At 42.6% G+C, this 21597-nt stretch overlaps 1 protein-coding gene across 2 annotated transcripts; it reads left to right on the plus strand.

Moving 5' to 3' along the window:
- Nucleotides 1-429: 429 nt before the first annotated feature.
- On the plus strand, nucleotides 430-19949 carry znf395b (zinc finger protein 395b). 2 transcript variants are annotated; one of them, XM_080047589.1, is made up of 13 exons: nucleotides 430-556; nucleotides 7489-7555; nucleotides 8516-8612; nucleotides 8779-9043; nucleotides 10029-10207; nucleotides 10753-10934; nucleotides 11028-11140; nucleotides 12235-12437; nucleotides 12975-13075; nucleotides 14249-14651; nucleotides 17244-17345; nucleotides 17828-17934; nucleotides 19079-19949. In XM_080047589.1, the coding sequence occupies exons 3-13, from the start codon at nucleotides 8610-8612 to the stop codon at nucleotides 19188-19190; spliced, it is 1770 nt and encodes a 589-aa protein (XP_079903715.1). In that variant the 5' UTR covers nucleotides 430-556; nucleotides 7489-7555; nucleotides 8516-8609; the 3' UTR covers nucleotides 19191-19949. The 2 variants fall into 2 exon arrangements, with proteins under 2 accessions (XP_079903715.1, XP_079903716.1); XM_080047590.1 differs by lacking the exons at nucleotides 7489-7555; nucleotides 8516-8612; nucleotides 8779-9043 and having other exon boundaries at nucleotides 433-556.
- The last annotated feature ends 1648 nt before the right edge of the window (nucleotides 19950-21597 follow it).

Here is a 21597-nt window from a genome sequence, read left to right on the forward strand (position 1 = left end):
TAATTAATAAAATATAGGCCTACAACTTAGATCAGTTGTTAGATCATATGGTAGTGTTTTGTAGGTTATATTGTATTAATTATATTGTGCAATTCTATATACTGTAGCTACTACATCCTGACAAAATGAAATCTAATTTTATGCTGAAAGAAACTGAAAAAAATCTCATTTTGTAGGCATATTAAAAATGTATATTCATGAAGGACATGAACCAAAACAACAACTATGTGACTGAAAGACGTCATTTTAAAAACAGACAGACAGACAGACAGACAGACAGAGAGGGATGCTGCTGCTGCTGCTCTGGTAACCCCTCACCTAAATAATCATCCCTTTGAGCGCTGCAGGCTGCAGGTTGATGTCTGCGCGCTCTGTCCAGCTCCAGCTGTCACCACCAGCATTGCTACGCCGAGCAGACACACGTAGGCACCATATCCGACCGACCAACCCCCTCTTCCCCGGCAGACAGACTGAAAAGCCGGCAAGCGGCGGGACAGCCAGGCACCCACGACCCACTGCTACAGCTTGGACACGGACAGAGGTCTCCAACCAACGAGTGAGTGCAAGAAAAATGTGTTTTGACGTTTTGTGTTGCAGCGATCGCAGTAAAATACATTTAAAAAAAATTGTTTTCCTTCTTCAGCGAGGGCAGTCGGGGGAGGGAGGGGGTTTCTCTCCCGATCTCAATCTGCGTTGCCGGGTTGCCTTTAAAGCTCTATAGTCGCGTGTAACTTGCATACAATTTGCAATAGGCCTACTTAACATGACCCAGAGAGGAATAATGCCTGATGGAATGATTATACGCTCTTGTTATTCGTCCTCAAATATGAGTTAAATTGCATTTACCTTTGGCCTACTAGCCTACATCAGTGGGAAGGGGGTTGGGTGGAAGTGACGTTATTTTTTGGGGGTCATTTTAGCAACAATGTTTACAAATACAGTTGTTTCCGTCCCTCTGTAGGTCGCGACATAATGTATTGTACGTTGGTTTGTGAACGTCAGTGCGCTTTTATTACCGTTTACGTTAAGAATTGTGTTACTTTCAGCAGTATTCCCTATTCTGACTCGGGCTCTCCCGGCGAAACGAAACTCGTGCCTGAACACGTTGTCAGAACGGGGGTGTGTGCCTCAGAGGCAGCGCCCAGCCAATGAGCGCCGGCCCCCGCCCACACTGCGTCGCTTGTTTACTACTGAAGCTGGACGTGGATTGGTGGAAAGGTGGGGGAAATTAAGGCTTTGTGATGCGTTCGTGTGCACGGGAAAGGTTGGGAGAGCTGAGGCTTCTCTTTGAAAATACTGTTCGGAGAAGGATTTAGAGTGGTAAACAACTTGAGACCTTGGCACTGGTAGCCCACACTGGGCGGTGGCCTACTTCTATATTATGCAAATTAGTAATAGGCTAATAGTAAATAGCCTAATAGTACATTCCTGTCACACATGTTTATCAAAATGCACTGCTGGTATGACACCATTCACGTTGTTATAACTATAACAAACATTGTTATTTTTATAATTTTCTAAGGCTGCACAAACATTTATTTTTGTATTATCAATTGTTCAACCCAAAGATATTCTTGAACAAAATAAAATTAACATCTTAGATTCTGAAAACAGGTATGCTCACTCAGTTCATAAATCATTTTGCACATGTGTCCTGAAATATGTGGTATGAGCATTTAACAGCCGGTCAGGACCAAACACACTCCTCAGGTAATTCCAGTCATTGAGTTGGACAGACCCTCAAAATTGCATTAATTTTTTAAAGATGGTAAATAATGCTTGGGGAGAGCTACAAAGTCACTGCGTTGAGCCCTGGTTGAGCCCTTCCACCCTTTCATCAGCATTGTTCCCAAACTGCCCTGAATGCAGCATTGCTCCAATTTGATCTCTATGGGCGACGGGCCACAGTGACGCACCCAAATGTCAGATTATGTCTCGGGAATGCATCATCAACATCGTAGCCCTTTAAGGAAACTACACATTTTGAAATCCCGCGGAGGCGCGGACCTGACTATATTGTCTGAGCGATACTTCTCACTGAGTAAACTAGTTAAATCAGTAAACTTATTGATCAGTAAGTTAATGAACGAAACGAAGCCGTGACATAAGGCTTACATTAGAGTGAACTGTAACATCGCGCTGCGGCTTTTTGCCACATGCATAGTTATTGATGCAGAAAATGTAAAATAGCGTATGCAGCGCCACTCTATGCTCTCACCTCAAATTATTTTACCTGGCGATCTACACACACTGGCTCTTAATGAAGCGTTCTATAAAATCACAGGTTGCAACATTATTTCACTGTAGGCTTCTTTCTTTTCATCAGTAGCGATTACAGTTGTGACGTGACAGGTGACAGCTGTCACAGTTCGGACATCGCTGCAGACTCGCAGGTTAAGCTTCTCACAGTAGATTCATATTTGTCCGGAAAATACAGACTAGCCTACAGGTTTTGTATCTAGGCTATTAATTTTAAAAACTAACGTGATTTTCCACATAGGCTATGCTATTCATTAGGGGACAGTGTCAGATTTAAATCAGATTCTTAAATGTAGGATTATCAACAAGGCTAAATGGTGTACTGTTTAAATCCGAGTTCAACCTTTAATTGCTTTATAATGTCACGTTACGCACTGCGAGAACGATCTGTAAAATAAATTAATCAATTCAGTAGCCCAATTTTCTGACAACATTCCACTCTCCTTATTTGCAGTAAGAGTTTTTTTCGGCTCTTTGTTTTCTGCTGTTCTGTGATAATTCAGACTGACAAACTCTTCCTCTTGAGTGAAGTCAGCGAAGTCAGCTGCTCGCAATCAGTCCGTTAGTGTAAAGTTAGCGGCACAAGATCAGTCCAGTCTGTGCGGAAGCAGAGTCAAATGACCCTCTCATGGGGACGCGCACAGAGCCTGAAGCTGAAACCCTCGTTCAACATAAGAGGTTGATAACTGCCTTCGTGATACCGGTTAGCTCTGAGCGAGGGTATGTGTTATGTTGAACCAGATCAAAAAAAGAGAGCCGGGCTCTGTTGAGTTTGCTTTGTAGTATACCCCTCATGACTCTGCCTGAGCCTCTCCCTAGAAAATCCACAGAAGCTTGTGCTCACTTCAAATTCCCCTGTGGTGTTTTGCTCAGGCAGAAAGATGCAGCATGGAATGTGTGCACAAGTGTTTGCCAACAAAATGTAATCAGATAAAAAGCAAATGTGTATAATGTCAAGCCATGGTCCAGTTGGAGAATATCCAGCCCAGTTAAAGGATAACTTCTGACCTACAAAGGCTACTTTTGTGACATTGCACTTGAATTCAAAGTTGAATCTTATCTTACTCCTATAATAGGAGCCGTGTCGGCAGGACTTGCAACACTTCAATGCAAGGGGGGGTCGGGGGGCGCAGTGCGCATGTGCGCAAGTGCGCAAATGGGGGGTTGGGACTGCGCGGCGGGGTCGGTTCGGCGCAGTGCGCATGTGCGCAAATGGGGGGGCGACCATACAAAGCTGCCGCTCTTATTACTCCTATAATAGGAGCCTGCTTGCTCATAGCGCGGGGGAGGGTCGGCAAATGGACGGTTGGGACGGTTAGGCGCAAGTGCGCAAATGGGGGAGGGGGACTCGGCAAATGCATCTGGGCGACCATACAAAGCTGCCGCTCTTGGGGCCCGGGTCCACCTAAGGGCCCGTGTCCACCTAACGCCTTTTTCGCTCGGGAGTGTGTCTACTGAGCGTTTTTTTCGACCGCTTTTTACAAGCGTTTTATGAGCTGGAAGACAGAGCGCTGTGATCCGGTGAGAAAAAAAGCTGATCGTCACCTGTCAGTCAGACCTATGATCAACACTGGTTTAACTGTTTAGGCTTGCTGTTTTCTATTTAAATAGTTACATGTTAATATGAGTAGGCTAGTCTTATGAAACAGAGAATACTTTCCACCATCCTCTGTTTGGATGAGGAGTTATCGCGGCTCCTGCAAACACACACGGAGCAAGTTGTAGGCTGACCTTTGCGCATGAAACTATCCGTAGGAGATAAAAATACGTGTTCGCCTAATCTGCTCCCACAAACTATCTGATTGGCCCTTTGAAAAAAGCGGCGGTGACGTCCCCACCGCCTTTCTGAAAAGTTTAACTATTTTCAACTTGCAAATCTCGAAGCTGCTGCACAAAAAGGCAAAAACGCTCGGAAAAAAAACGCTGGGCGCTGCGCCTTTTCTCCGAGCGGCTGCCTTTTCCCGAGGCGGCCGCTTCTCATTGGGAATCAATTGAAAAAAGGCGCTTGCGGTGGGAAAGAGCCGTTAGGTGGACACGGGCCCTTACTCCTATAATAGGAGCCGTGTCGGCAGGACTTGCAACCGCTTGCAACACAGCCTACTTAATGCGCGGGGGAGGGTCGGCAAATGGGGGTTGGGTCGGAAAATGGGGGTTGGGTCGGAAAATGGGGGTTGGGTCGGAAAATGGGGGTTGGGTCGGTTCGGCGCAGTGCGCATGTGCGCAAATGGGGAGAGGGGGACTAGGCAAATGACCGAGGCACCCATAGGCCCTTTCTAGAACCACCCCCTACACACCCTATTCCTATCCACTATCCCTCCGTTTGCGCGTTCGCGAGGAGGGCCCGCCATATTGAGTGTCATCCCAAACCACAGAGCCTCGAGTGTGAGTGGGTGATAAAGCCCTCGATCAGCGAGTCTGCATCGATGGTGGCTTAGCCCTACGTTTGACACAGGTGTCCGCCAATCAATTAAGTCCGGAATGGAGGAGCCAACTTACAAATGAGAGTTCCATGGAGTTTGTTTCCCGAATTATAAATGAAACGTTCTCTTACCTCAAACAGACATTTGATTGATTATTTTTTTGCATAGCCCTATATGACGGAACCGGAGGGTAGCCTACAATATCGGAATTAACATGTTGTTTTACACTTGTTGATTTGATTATGCCACTTGTCTACCGTTAGTGTATTTTCAAGGCGTGGATAAAAGATAAAACGAAGCAGATGAAGAAAATGCCCACAAGTTAATAAGGGACAGTGATTATTATTTCCTTAAATTGTTAGTAAGATTTGTGTTACTGTTAAAGCAGATGAGGGGTAGTAATAGTGGCGGTGACATCAGTCAGCTGGAGCGCATGACTTTTCTTATTTATGACCACCCTTGCAGTGCATTATAATTTATGCACGCTAATTAACTGCCGCGATTCGTAGGTCGAAATGGCAGATTAACGTATCATGACAAGTGGAATACATGCTTTAGCAGACTATTGTTATTTTCCCTGGTTGTGTATGCTGCTGCGCATGTAAACTAAAAGGATAACAGCGGATAAAAACACCCACCCGTTTTCTCCACTACAGACTGAGCTGGTAAAATTAAGAATATGCAGTTACAAAATGTTTAACAAAAAATTAATTATGCAGCCAAAAAATCATGGGAGTGTTTGTTTTTATTCAATGCTACATTTTACTCTCACATGCGTAGCTGAATATGAATGTAAAGACTGTTTCAGGTCAAATATAAATGTGGTGGAATTTTATTTTAGGGTGAGAAATAAAGACTTAACAGTTTAACTAGTGTTAGTTAGTCTTCCTGTTTCCGTCTGACAGAGGCGAGGGCTTGCCAAAGCCGCGCCGTTGTTATACCCTCCCCTTAATGATCGAGTGGCACTCCACAGCCGCGAGGGTGACTCCACAGCAAGTCACACTCGCTCACGGAGTGGGAGTGCCTAGGGAGTCGTTTGGGAAAGGGCCATAGACATAATAAATGGGTGTCTGGTGTCTATGGAGGCACCTATTTGCAGCAGATTTGCAGACCCATGGGGGAGCGGAGCTCCACCGGAAGCACGAAATTTCTTCTTCGTTTTGTTTTACTGGCGGCGATCAGACATAACAAAGGATAGACGCCGCGTTGGCCGCTAGCCTACTGCCTATTGGCGCTGACGAGCCGTGGGGCCGCCATCTTGAACCGGTCAAACGTTCCACTCAGTGTAGTCTGTTTGGCAGGTGCAATGAACTGTCAGCGTATCTTAATCATATCTCATTAAATACCAAACTGATTTTCACGCGGTTTTCTTTGCTGCAAAGATCATACATGTAGCTAAGATACATCATACAGGGCACAAGTTTCGACGTGTTTTAATATTCATTGTGGGCTTAACAGTCATAGAAGATTCTGATATGATAGTAGCCTAACCAGACGTCCGAGATCAAAACGAGGAACATCCCCCGAAAAGGGGGAAAACGGAGACATTTCCAGTTTGACTAGCAATCCGATTGAAAAACCTAATGAGGTGTCAACAAAACGGGAACAGGTAGTTGTTTCTGTTTGGCCAGGGACAGGCAACCAACAATGGGGACGTCTGGTCACCTTTATGATAGGCTATGTGTAGGCTCTCTTCACCGAAAGCTGTGACCTGTCAGAATGTGTGACCCTAGAGGGCGCTGTTCTTATTTCTTAACTGATTTCAATAGACTGTAGGGCTATAACAACCCAGTCTCACAGTGAAATGTTTTAATAATTATGTTGGTCCACAGCTGAAAAGATAGTTTCACAAAAACAGCCCTGCAATTGAGAGATTATTAAGTTGTTTGCTTCCAATTTAAAATGATTGCACAGTGGAAAAGGTATAGCCTACAAATTTCACTGTGATGGGTAGGCTAACTAGGTTGGTTATTCACCTTTAAAAAACACCTAAAACAATCTGACCATTTCAGTGCCAATTTTGAGAAACTTATACGATTTGCGCAATGGACCAACGTTTTTACATATCTTATATTTCACTATGAGACTGGGTTAATCAATAAGAACAGCGCCCTCTAGGGTCACACATTCTGACAGGTCACAGCTTTCGGTGCAACACCGGCTTCCCTCACCTGCCGCTGTAGCCTATACGAAGCTGCCGCTCAGAAGAAGTTGCAATAAGCAAGATAACGCCCCAGCCGCTGCACTCTCTCAGGTAAGAGCTGGCTATAGGCTACACTTTGCTGCTAAACTTTTTATTTATTTTAAAATTACTCTCCTCGGACATATTTGTTCTATCCTGTTGTAGTCGCGCGTTATATGCCCCCTCCCCCACACTCCCCGCTCCCCAGAACTGTTTCATTTAAGTCAGTGATTTGTATTTCTTCTATAGGCTATTTTAAATGACTCTCCTCCTACAGCGTCTATTACTTCCGTCTTATTAGCTGTTGTGACAGTTAACCTACCATTTCTTGCTTTGCCCATTGTTGCTATTTATTTACATTTTGCTTCTGTAAATGCACACTATTTTTCAGTTTCAGAAGCAGCTGTCTGTTATAATTATTTTCGTTCTGTATACAAGTGACATCTATTTTGCTGGGAGTTTTTCCTCAGATGAGCTAAGGGTCTAAGGGCAGGGGGGTGTCTGTCATATTGTTGTTTATGGACTGTGAAGCCTGCTGAGGCAAATAGCTGATATGGCTATAGTAAGAAAAACTGATTTAATTTGACTTTTCAACTAACCCACAGTTGTTGCCACATTTTCCTACAGTTGCTGCTGCCCAATAGCCTACTGCCCCCCACACCCATTTGCTGCTTCCCAAAGTAGTATTTAGGAGGTAAGTCTGCATGTATTTTTTTAACAGGGTTAAATGTTTAATGAGGCCTGTGCTCTGAATACATGTAGACAATGCCTACATCACATCTCTGATACTCTCTGAATCTCTCATACATATGTCATAAGGCCTTCCTAACAACAGAAATGCACAGAATATCCCTGTAATTTGCATCCACCAATTACATTTTGGCTCACTATTTACATTACAAAGCAAGCAAAAGATTATTCTCCTAATAGTGTACTGCTTTCCTTACATTGAAATCGGGTATGGATTAAACAAGTGCTGTATGCATTAAAATCACTTTTCAAGATAGCTTTTCCTGAAATTCTCTGCTGAAAGTTGTCATACACAAATGCCTGTGTTTGCACATATTTGAACTGAGGCCTCACTAAATATTGTGACAAAATATCAGATTACTGTCTTAATGAAAACAATTCACCAGCACAGATGGATAGTTAACAGTTTAAAATGTAATGTGTACTGTGTGCACACTGTAAAAGATAGCTTACATTCCTAAACATTGAAAGTTACATGTGTCAAACTTGAAAAAGAATAACATTTTTGTTTTCGACCAGAAGAATGACCTAAAACCAATGTGTTTTTCTGTATGCACACTTTGAGCCATGACTTTTAATACATACTACACTTAACATTATACAATTACCCCTTTAATCCATACATTAATTTGGTTTATAATGTAATAATTCAATTACACTATTAGAAAAAAATATTTTGCTTACTTCATAATGTAATAGGTGAACCACAATGTAATAAGTTGGAACATTATCTGCAAAATGTTATTACATTATCCACTTAGCAATTTGTTACAATATGTCGTTATGGGTCGTTGATACCTTATGGGCTCTCACCATATTGCTTTACTTTGCCTAAATTGTGTCTAAACAGTGGCACTCCCTCTCACACACCATCTCTTTCTTTCTAATTCTGACTACTACACAGCTCATTGCTGTCCCCAGCCACTAACATCAATGATGCAGAACACACAAGCACGCTCGGAGCTGATCTTCTTACCAACTGCTACCCTGACACTAACATGGTAAATATGATTTGAGGTTATTTAATGTTATCCCCTTTCATTAACAATAGTGCAAAGTGCCTCCTATGAAACAGACATTTAACATGTTTAATTATCATTATCACAAAAGAACATGCTCCCATCACAAATCAAAATAATAATAACCGCAAAAATGTGTTATGCATAGGACAAGAACCCATCATCTGCTAGGAGCTGCCAAAAATGTGGAAGGCCCTTAAAGGGACAAAAACTGCCAAGAGGAAACAGTTGCACCCTTGAGCCAGATCCACACCTGAAAAACAAAAAAGAAGCCACTCCAGGACATCTACTGAACCCGCCTCACCCGCAGAGCAACCAGCATTGTGGGAGACCCCGGCCACCCCTCACACAGCCTCTTCAGCCTCCTGCAATCGAGAAGAAGGTACCAGAGCCTTTGGGCCAACTCCACCATGGTAAACAGCTTTTTCTGCCATGCTGTCAGGAAGCTCAACTCTCTCCCTTCCCTTCCATCTGCCCCCAGGAACTCTGGACTTTGGACCTATTTATACTCTGCATATTAAAATGACCTTTTATTGTACACTTTAAATTTCATATTGCACATATTGTAAATAATGTTCCCCATATTGCCCATTTTAATGTATTTAATTCATTTGTACCTTTTTCTTCTGTCTTACCTTTTGCACTACTTAGACTTTATTTATTGTATATATTACTTATTTCATCGTATCTTTTTATCCTTTTGTACCTACTGCCACATTTTAACTTGCACCTCTAGACTCCTGAAGCATTTATATTCATGTGCTGTAAAATAACTGAACTGCAACTACAGCCTCACAGCTAAGTGATATTACCCTGTGAATATAGTGCAATACAATGTTACCAGTTCACTTATATGTGGTTGGGTCTACTTATTTATTTTTTGCTTAAATCTCACACTTCATTTTTCCGGTACACTGAGAGGAGTTGCTATAGATTCCGTTATACATATTTGCGAAGACAATAAATGGAAACTGAATCAAACTCCCGACCCACTAGGGGTTGAGCGCGCGCAGAGCGCGCTAAAACTCTAGTTTAAATAATGTCAAGGTGATTTAGATAGACAGTTTAAAGGGGCACTCCACTGGATTTACACATGATGATGTCATCATTTTGATGCTAGACTCATACTAGATACAACAATTCTGGAAGTTTCCTAACCTTATATTAAAGTGCAATCGCTATATTGCAAGTTGCTGTATTAACCCTTTGTAGCCCTTGGATTGCTGCAGAAAACATTTGAAAATGCAGTCACATATTCTGATTGGTTGACATCTTCTGCTGTCTCTGTCTGTCTGTCTGTCTGTCTGTCTGTCTGTCTGTCTGTCTGTCTGTCTGTCTTTCTGTCTGTCTGTCTCTCTGTCTGTCTCTCTGTCTGTCTCTCTGACTGTCTGTGTGCAGGGAGGTGTGCCACAGTGCTGAGTCCCCTTACCGTGTGCAGCAGCACCATGGCAGCTAAGGGACCGGAGGACAGAGCTGGAGCAGGGCCAGGCGGAGCGGCAGGCGGCCCATCGGGACAAGAGGCCAGCTCCTCTACAACACCACACAACAGCAACGGGCCTGACACGCAGCAGTCTGTGGTGGGTACACAGGGAGGGCCAAGACTCCAATTCAGGTCAACTGAGGGGATAAAAATTCTCATTTCCCGGGTTATTTTATTGGTGCAGTTTCGATGATAGGACAAATCTACAGGAAGCAAATGACCAAAGTTTAAACCCTTACTGAGAATAAGTATTCTCTTAACTGCTTTATGCATGGCAACAGAGATTGAAAGTCAGTTTTAAGGGCATCAAAGACTCATTTGAACAGCTTAACCTAAATAAGCCCCTCATAGAGCATCGTTTACTCTGTTCAAGTCCATTTATTTAGAAGCCACATCTGTTGCATTTTATTCAAAGAGACTACGAGGAACTCTCAAATTAATGAAATTGCGGTCTTTCTTTCACTTGTTTCCTAGAAAAATGCACACGCTACCGTCACCAGCTCGCAAACATCTTTAGGAGAGCAGGCGCTAGTGTTGTGAAAAAAAACACTATCGCTTTTGTCCAAAGCAGGCGCTAGGATCAACAAAAACATCAAAAAAAGCTCATTGTTTCATTAATGCTTTCTTAATGTGTACACACAGAGCTGTGTTCAGGCCGAGAAAGCATTCATGGACGGCGGGAATCACAAGAACGAGTCATCAGTTCACCTGCGGCACAGGGAGGCTGAGCAGGGCTGGAGCAACATGGCCGCTGCACCCTTGCCAACCGTTGGACCCACAATGCACCGCGGAAACGTGTCGGCTACTAGAGTGGCTCCATACAGGTGAGGGATGGGTGACAGTGTGTGAGGGTTTTCTGGGGCTGGGCTTCATCACTATCAGAGCCTATGAACATTTCTCTGTGTTTATCTCTCCAGTTTCCGCAGCCCAGAGTCAGTGGAGATGGACGAGATCATGGCGGCCATGGTTCTGACGAGTCTGTCCTGCAGCCCTGTCGTCCAGAGTCCCCCACAAGCTGATCCTAGACCAGGTCTGTCTCACCTCACTGTCACACCACCTGATCGGTGTCCCTGCTCTTTTCAGTTCTACGTTGTGATAACGCGTCCTTTTAAAAAGGGCTAATAGCTAACTAAATAGTTGAAGGTGAAGTAAGCGATTTATTTATGTTAAAATAAGTGTTAAATCGCTCTTTATTCATACAGTGATCACTTACATAATGTGCGCGTTTCATAAAGCCGATCTCTCAGTCAGCTGCTCTGCATGTAATCGGCAAATAAACTTTTTGTCGGATCCCAAAATTAATATCCAATCACAAGAGAGAACGCTACAAACCGAAACCCGTCTCACTCATGGTCTCACTGCCGGTGCACGCCAGAGCGACAGATGGGTGAATGTTTATGCGCCTACAATGGCGGAGCAGGTAAAAATCCTTCCCAATGTCTGTTTTGATGGTTTTTATCACACTTATGGATCTGAGATGATGCTAGATAACTTGCTGCTTGAAGACCGCAGTGCATTAATGTGGTGACGTAGGGACGAGCGAGGGGACTGCTAACTCCAGTAACTGAAAGGAAGTTAGCTAAAAGAACCATACTGCTTACAGCACCTTTAACAAGACGGGTATAGTATCCACTACTAGGTCGGCTTGGTTGCTGTTTTTAATGTTTTGGCAGAGTAATAAATAAAATATCTAAGCACAGGGAACAGAGCAAAGAGGTAATAAAAATAGATGCTGCAATGATGGTTGAACTGTCGAAAAGTAGACGCACGTTACAACATTGGCACCGTTGTGTGAGCCCTGCTGCTCCCTGTACGTCCTACAGGGAGCAGCAGGGCTCACACCCTGAGAAGAAAAGCAGCAGCAGAGAGCCGTCCCACATGCACAGTGTATATTTTAACCATAAAAGAGACCGCACATTTTTTTATACCCAAAACCATAGGGTGTATTTCCACGCTGAACTATTTCAGCGAGTGTCACGACTCGCTGACAACTAGGGCAAAGCCACCACGCGTACAGTACTTACATCAGTACTGAGAGGAAATGGGTTACGCAGTAGTAAGGTAAAAAGGACCAGAGTTGGTTCACGGAAAGCTAACTCTTGATTCTCTCTGTCTGTTTGGCAGGCGGCTCGTCGTCATCATCAGCTGACATGGAGTGTGGCTGTGGCGAGCTCTCGGACAGCGGCAGCAGTGGTTGTTGGAGCTGGGACCATGGCAACGGAAGCCCAGCCCCCTCGCCGTCCGTCACCGAGATGGACAGCAGCCCCGACGAAGGCCTGAACATGGAACTGGAACAGGGAGATGAGCTGAATGCCAAAAAGCCAAAGGTACTAATTCCCCTTAAAGGTGCAGTTTGTAAGAAAGGTGTATTTTGGCATCGTCTAGTGGGGAAAGTTCTAGATTGCAACGCTCCGTGTCTGTAGCCCTCCAGAGTTTTGGGAGAATTTACAGAAGCTACTGTGGCCTTCAAAGACAAGAAAACGTGTTACTAAAGATGGCATCATCCACCACTGCCTCAAGTCTTTCCACAATATCAAGTGATGAGCTGAAGATGTATACTGTCTATGCCACATGGCGGCTTAACTTATTTTCAAGCCCATTAAAACATACTTATAAATATTATATTCAATTTCTACCAAGTCTGTTCTGAAAAAAACGCCAATTCCCTTTACACACTGTACCTTTTAAAAGCGTTGCAGCTAAAATATTTGCAACATATGGTGGAGGCTGCTACCTCAGAAGCCTCTATAGTCAGCAAATGACTGAGACTGTTCTCTCTGTTTCTTTCTTTACTTTGTCTGTCTGTGTGTCCCTCTTACTGTCTGTATACCTCTACCTGACCCATGCCTTGTCCTCCCTCTCAGAGCTCGTTCAGATGTGTGTACAAGTGTCTGTGGCCCAGTTGTGGCAAAGTGCTCACGTCTTCGGTCGGAATAAAACGACACATCCGTGTGCTGCACCTGGGGTGAGTTGGAACACACTTCATATGTGCATGTGCAAACACTTATGTGTCTGTTTGGGGCTGATATCGCAAGGAATCTTTGAATACTTTTCCTGATACAATACCTGAGTTTTGGTAAAGATAGATTTTTGTGGTAACGTAGAAACTGTAAAAAAAATTATCGCAGTGAAGAGAGAGCTGAACCGATTCACTTATGAACAAACACAATCCCTCTTCCAGTGAAATAAACCGTTTTTGAACCACTATTACACCCATAAAATGTAAAAGTATGAAAAAAATAAAATGGTGGTCCGTATTTAAAAATTAATTTCTTCATTCTTATTATATTATTTTTAAGATGTCCCCAAATTTGAAGGAGTCACGTTAGCAATAACCAAATTTCAAAGACAACAAAAAGTGTGCGTGCTGTTTATTCAGGTCGTGCTCTTTTTATTTTTTTCTTAAATTAACTACTAGGCTTTTGAGCTGCCAACACCTCCCAGGAACCACACAGTTTAAGTCATGTCCTTCAAAGTGTTAAATAATTCAAGGCGATATCAGAGCATTTGTATAGCTGGGGCGAGAAAAAACATCCCCTACGGACATGTTATACTTTCGTTTAAACAAGAAAAAAAAACAGATGAAGAAGTTGCGACGTAATGAAAACATAATCGAGTTGTATCCGTTATTACAGAGCTGGGAATATCAGTTAATTTGATCAGTTTGACCGTTTTCAATCTTTTCAGAGCCACTCCTTGACTGTAGACTGAGGTGTAGAGAGAAAAACCAGACATTCCACGAGCTGCGAGACACCATTAAAAAAACAGTAGGAAATAAAAATTTCAGGTTGTGGAAGAGCTCCGGCCGAGTAAAGTGGTGAAACATTATTTGAGAAATGTTGTATCTGGGCCACAGTGAGTGCTGCGTTCAGTAACGGTCCAAACAAACGACTCATTCCTTTTACTCTCCTTCCCTTCCGTCTGCCACAACACACACATACATGTCCACACACACACACACACACACACACACACACACACACACACACACACACACACACACACACACACACACACACACACACACACACATACATGTCATACACGTACACACACACACACACACACACACACATGTCATACACGTACACACACACACACACACACACACACTCTCTCCTACCACACACACATACAGCAGTGGGTCCGATCAGTCCCAGAGAGAGGAGGACTTCTACTACAGTAAGATGTCCTGTGAGACAGTGGTGGTGGATGCCAGCTCCGCCCCAGCTAACCCTCCCCAGCAGCAGCAGCAGCAGCAGCAGCAGCAGCAGCAGGCTCCTCTGTGCCAGGCCTCGTGCTCTCACCTCAGCTGGGCTTTGGCGGCGGCCTCCCCTCCCCCCTGCTCTTCTTCTTCTTCTTCTTCTTCTTCTTCTTCTTCTTCTTCTTCTTCTTCCCCTGCGGCCTCAGAGCTCCCCATCCCTCCACAGCCCAGGCCCAGGTCCAACTCCAGCTCTGGGACCGGCATGAGCAGGCCCAGTCCACTCAGCCACTCAGCCCCCAGCAGCTTCTGGCAGATTCACTCAGAGCATCTCTATCAGGTGGGTGTGTGTACTCGCATCATCAAGGACTGGCAGGCAGGAAAGAGTGTGTGCACAGGTGTTTTTAACACTAGGGAAATAAGGTAGCCGAGAAGTTGTCGTTTTTTTTTTTAAGTTTAGTTTATTAGAGGTGGAGTCAGTGATTCTTGAGAATGCTTCTCGTCAAAATTACTTTTTTATCAAAATCTGTGAATATCTTCTCAAGATCCGCTACCTGTTCATACTGTGTGTGCGCTGAAAAAAATTCCAGTGTTAATTCAGAGCCCAGGCTCTGTAAACTGCTAGAAACATGCCCGTTTACAGAGTCAAATGAGTCGCATCAAGCTTAGCAAATTACATAAGTTCTTGCCATACGTTTTTTTATTATTAATTTTCATTTTCATATGACTGACTGCATGATTAATTAATGCAGTGTGCGTGGGTGAAGATGAGCTTAACCAGCTGAACCTGGAATGATACCCGCCCACCTAACCTGATTTAAAAAGTCCCAATTTGAACAGAGATTTTTCTTTTTTCTAAACGCTGTTTGCAGGCCAACATGTAGTCTTAGAAGACACTCAATCTGTTCATTCATTGAGATTTATTGATGGAATTTTGATTCTTTGACACAAACACCTGTTTTGGAATTGTACGACCCCCAATTTTAATAATTGTTAAAGCCCCCAGCGTTTACATTTGTCTCTGTTACCAGGCAGTGTTTGAAAGCCATGAGAGGAAACAGCACGGCCCCTGTTTGCATTAATTATTTAATGTCAGGCATAGATTTCATTTACTTCCAAACATCCCAGTTTCCTATCATCAAATTCAATAATCTTTTCATGATGTCACGCTGTAAATAAAAACAACAAAGACAAACCCATCTAGATTCCTTTGTCTCCTAATATAAATTCCTCAAAGGACACTAGTCTGTATTTCACTGGCTTTTCTGTGAGGGTGTTTTCCCTGTCTGCGTAGTTGTTGTGTTTTGTTTCAGAGGTCCTCCTCCTTACCCAGCGCCCACATGCAGTTACCTCTTTAACGGGCCAATGAGCTGCAGCTCTGTTTTTATGCATCACAAAGCAGCACATTTCACCGGTGACCTGCATTCACCCTGCTCCGCTGAGCCTGTAAATGGATGCTTTGTGACAGTGAGAAGTAAGCTGCCGGCTTTGCTCGCTCCGCCGTGGAGACCAGACTCTCGCCGGCCTGTAAAAGGCAGACACACGCACTGAGTCATTTCTTACAGTGTAGTCTCGTATGGCGGTTAAAGGGGTAGATGTTCACATATTCATGCTTCACTTTGGAATGAGTCAACCCACCACAGCTTCTTCTGAAAAATGTCTAAGCTTGGCGATATTTGCTTTGCATTTTTCATATGATGCAGATACATCCATGTTGTTCCACGTTTGTCTTTTACTTCCTCATTGGAGCGTAAGTCTGGTGTCCTCCCTAAGCCAGAGTGTGGGTTGAATTGAGGGTCAGTCATCCTGCTATTGGAGCAGTGTGTGTGTCTGTATGTGTCATGGCAGCCGGCGGCACATGGCTTGCTAGAGATGCCTAACGACTTTGTTGAACTCACACTGACCCTCCTTTTTCATGCTCTAGACACACTGGATGTCACCCAGAGGTTAACACAGAAGCAACACTTGGCGTCATCTTGTTTTCATTGTTGTTGTGTGCATTTTCGACATGTTTTCCTCTGTCTGCACTGTGCGATGGGGTGGGAGGAATGCAGCAGCATAGGATAGGATAGGGATAGGAATAGGACACATAGGAGACAGGGGAATGGGAACAACTAGACAGGGAAAATATCATTTATGATGGGGCGTTTTGGACATGGCCCTGTTTGTTTCATCAACTGGATGGAATCAAAAGCCGTAAATTCATAAATTGATTATGTCACAATTTGGCAATTCAGCTGATGCGAGGGGGATACAAATTGTGCATTTGTGTGTGGCGGTCTGGATCCTCAGAGGGAACCAGTGTCAGTAAACTAGCATGGGCATAATATATTCTCGCTAATTGGGAACGTAGCCTCTTGTACTAATCAGAGCTTTAAACTCCTCAAATCATTCTTTAAAAATGATTTAATCCAAATGAATGCTAGCTGTAAAATATGTTTTTAAGAGCTAAGCTCACTGGGGTGGATTTGGTGAATCGCCACAGGCATCCGGTTAAAGATGAGGCAGGTTGCTTATTCGTATACAGGCTTTATTGTTGTCCACAAATTAAACAGACTGACTTGCTTGGAATGTGTTTTACAATTATAAGCTACTCATCCAAAACAAGTGACGGGAGCGATCTTTTCCCGACTGCACATCACAAAGCATCACTCAGTAATGCCGCTGTCACGTCTTAACCGGAAATGCCCATATAAGGGCTAAAATGGCCGCTCAACCACTACACAAAATAACCCATAGAGGGAGCCTTTTCCACACTAGCGTATCGGCTGGATGTGTAACATATAATTTTGCTAACATATTTGCCATCTCAACCTGGTAATATTAGCCTGTTTCTGCTGCCCCTAGTGGCCAGAAAACAACAACTGTCAAGGCAGTTTTGAATATTTTATGAAGATATACAGTATATTTTCCCCTCCCCTTCTCCTTCTAGGCGTGTAACCCCGTCCAGGTCTCCGTGGTCTCCAGAAACCCGGCCTTGCCGGGTTGGACCCCCTCCGCCTCCGCCCCCGTCGCTGGCCCCAGTAACACTCCGGTGGGTCTTCTGTCCCGCCCTGACTTGATCATTTACTCTCTTACATTTTACCATTAGAACCAGCTAAGGCAGAGAGCGTGTTTAAACCACAGACCATAAACTCTGTATAAAATACACTTAAATGCTATACTTCTTGAAGACTTGTGTCTGAGTTTTATTCAATGTGTATTTCAATACTACTACTGTGCTTTTCCATGCACCATTTGCCTTTACAATGCCACAGGTTTTATCGTCAGCTACACCGGTGTCGCCAGGAATCCACAAAGACATATTTGCCAAAGCGCTATCAGCCTTTTATATAAAGATATCATAGAGAGTTTAATGTTGCAAGACTTTCAATGTATGACAAGATCTGTCCATGTGGTTCCTCTCCTACCTTGATACATTTGATTGTGAAAGCGTCAAAATTCTCTGTCTCATTCACCACTTATTTTTCCATTCACTGCTGTCATACCGTAATATCTTGCCGTGTGTCTCCATAGATGGTGAAACCTCGCTGCCGGTCCGTCAGCGTGGGAGAACAGTGGCTCCAACAGAACAGACTGCAGCCTATGAGCGCGTCGCCCTCCCGCACCCACTGCTCCTTCAAGTGAGTCACCACCTGTCTGTCTATTCTTTTACCCGTTACTCAGAATGCTAAGTGCTAGCATGTTGATATTTAGCGGTATTAAATATCACATTTAAATTTAGCATGTTAGCCTGTTAACATATGCTAAACTAAAACATATGCTAATTAGCACTCAACATAAAGTGTAGCTGAGGTTGATAGCGATGTCATTCGTGGTGCAAGTATTTGCTAATAAAACAAAGTATAACAAATACAAATAAAAAATCTGACCTGATGAACTAGAAAGTGAAAGGCACAGGTTGTTATAAAAGGTGTACCTTTCTTTTTATAAATAAATCAATCAATCAATTATTTGTTTTGCCCTTAGAAAAATAGTTGGAGGTCTAATTGGTAGCCACAACAGGTCCTTTTCTTTGGTTTTGAAGTCTGATAGATGCTTTTGTTGAACCTTAAGGTTTGACATTTCAGATACTGATGTGCATAAGTACGCTTCAGATCACTAATTATTTTCAACATTGAGTGAAAATGAAAATGTAATAAAAACGTAATAAATAAAACATAACTGATCTGGGTACGCCTTTTGATTCTAGTATCTGTCCACTATCTCTCTCCTCTAGGTTGTTACTTCAATCGCCCACTTTGCTTCCGTCTTTGAGATAACAAATTCCAAAGTTTTGGCCAGGAAAGATAAAAACAGATTCAATCGCCTCTTCATTTGTTATCAGTTACTTTTTCCCTTGGTCTTATTTTATTTTTATATTTTTTAATGATTGATCAGATCAAGCGCATGAGATACAGAGGCCTGGAAGAACTTTGGAACCTTTCACCACTAGATTTTAAAATAGAAAAAACAAACACAGCACATGAATAACTTACAACTGGTTTATTGTCTGATCATGCTGCTGCCTTTGCTTTATAGTTCATGTATATACTGTATATTTGACCCTGAATATATTGCTGCTCTTTTATCACTGTAATATTGCATATTTAATTATTTCAGTTATTTTTTCTTTTCTTTTGTCTTCCTTTTTCTTTAGTTTCTTTATTTCTTTGACTGTAGACAGGTGTTGAGAATTATGCAACGCTTAAACAATGTTTCTGGTTTCGTCATGTAAATGTCAAATCAAAATCTACCTGACACCATCTGTGTCCTTAACATCTGCAGGAAGGGTCGCGGCGAGGCCAAAAAGTGTCGTAAGGTGTACGGAGTGGAGCGCAAGGATCAGTGGTGCACGGCCTGTCGCTGGAAAAAAGCCTGCCAGCGCTTCCCTGACTAAAGACAGCTTGCAGGAATGAGAGAGAGAGAGAGAGAAAGAGAGAGAGAAAGAGAGAGAGAGAGAGAGAGAGAGAGTGAAAGACAGAGAGAAGAATGGATGGATGAATGACCGCAAGACTTAAATAAAAAAAAATAAGATTTAAAATTAGGGCATGGGAGCCATCAAGAAAATCAACTGTTCTTTTACAATACGTGTTTTTTCTTTTCTTTTTTTTTTCTTTAAAAAACAAACAAACTTCAACCTGTTTTGTTTCCTTCCAAAATAAATGGAAATGGAGTTTTTCTTTATCTTTGTAACTCGATCCTGAAAACTGAAGTCTGTACTGGTGCTGTCAACTGACAAATTTGACCCTGTGTTGTGCTAAACCTACAAATACCTTCTCCCACTTTATCAAAAGGTCATATAACTGCTCCCAGTAGCTGCACTGTAGTAGATCGCTGCTTGGCTGTTTTTGGTCTATTCCAACCCTCTCTTCCAATGAAACGGTGGTTATAATGTACAAGATTATGTGTGCTATGAGTTCAGTACGAGTATTTTATACCTTTTTTGTTTTTTATCGTCTCGTTCAGCCCTGCATACCGGGCTGATTATTTTGGACGGGTATTTTCATGTTTTTTGGCATTTGTTGGTCGGAAATATACACTCACAAGAATAAGCTAAATTTGGTTATGACTCAACCAAGTTCCTATGTCCTTCCAGTGTTGAAATGATTCTATACTCGTGAAGCTATGGAGTCATGGCAATGGGATCAGCGTTAGGGGAATGCGTTTGTAATAGCAATAAAAAAGAGGAAATATATTGTTAAACACAAATTAAAAAACACTGAGAATCTAAAATATTTCTTGTACGTCTTTCTTCTTCTTCTTTGGCATGACAGTCCACAAAAGAAATAGCAAACTATTTTATTGTCGTTTTTCTCTATACACATTTTCTATGAAGACTCAGAACAATGGTGTGATGTCAGAAATGTGGTCTGAAATGTACACTGTATTCACAAATCCCATTTTCTGTGTTGGGTTGACAGGGAAAAACGCACACATGCACGTGCACTGTAGCACACACACACTCTCCGCAATCACCCACACACTCATACGCATACATCGTTACATGTTATTGAACACCAGTACACACGGAAACACTATTAAAATGCAAAATAATGCATGTGACCTGTCAGTGGGGGGAAATGTCTCAATGGCACAACAGATGATTGTTTTTTTTTTCTTTTCACCCAAGCATTAACATCTTGTTGTGTAGAATAATGAACACAGCTGACATGCACACTTCATTTTATCCCTCTGCTCCTTAATGGTACATTAACATGGTGCTCTTTCAGGGCTGGTGTCATTTACGTCTTCTTTCCCATCCTACAGTGCGATACGCACCCAATGGCCCTGCCAGTTTCCAGCCTCGTGCCCTTAAGTACTATTGGACTAAAGTGACAACTCTGCAAAACGCCCCCAGGGTAGTACTGTTTGGAAATTTACTGGGGATTAGTTTCTCTGTACAAGTTTGAGTTACGCCCTAGTTCCATTTGAAAAAGTATAATTATATCAAGTATAGTAACCATTGTTTTAGCATGTTTTAAAGAAATGCAATAGAAGTATTATTCAGCATTGTGTTCTTTGTCATATATTTTTTTTTAAACGTATCATTCCCTTTGTGCGTTCACATTGTAGTCAACGTTTCAATTTTGACAAATCCAGATGTCTAACAATTTACCGACACTTTGCTTTCCTTTAGCTTTAAATAGTGGAATGGATTGTTTTAATGCAGTAGATGCATTTTGGAAGGTGTTGCAGTTTTCTTTAAAGTCAATGGGAGCTTCAAAAGAAAATAATACAACTGCAGAGGGTTTTGCTTTTCTGAAAAGTGAAATGTAATGTTCTGGCCAAGTAATTCTCATAAGGTTCCTTGGAGGTTTGGCAAATATAAGGACTTGTGAAAACACTGCTAATACTATGAGAGTAAGGGATAAAAGATAGTTGGTAGACCTGTTTTGTGTCTTTCTTAAAAACAAGTAAGTCAATATTATTTGTATTTTTGTCGTTTTATGTTCATTTCTAATTGAACTGTAATTTCAGAAAAAAGGGAGTCAATCCAAAGAATTGTGTTACAAAGTACAAGGCAAAACTGATCCCAAGTCAGTATTCAAGAGGCAACATGTTTCTTCCTTAAACACTAGGGGACAGTATAGTTCCACTTAAAGGAGCCTGCCAACCTGCTGCTCACTCCCCAACACTTGCAAGGTTTACATAGATAACCTCCGCTTAATGGCCAAAATTAGAATACATCAGAAAGGGAAAATACATTTCCTTGTCAATACTCAGAATAAAGCAACAAGGCCTATTTTTTTTAAAGGAGAAATTCAGAAAACCAATCTTATGTCCATTGTGTTTAATTAAGCAGA

This window comes from Ammodytes marinus (assembly GCF_949987685.1).
Source record: "Ammodytes marinus genome assembly, chromosome: 19".
In the NCBI taxonomy this organism is placed as follows: domain Eukaryota; kingdom Metazoa; phylum Chordata; class Actinopteri; order Uranoscopiformes; family Ammodytidae; genus Ammodytes; species Ammodytes marinus.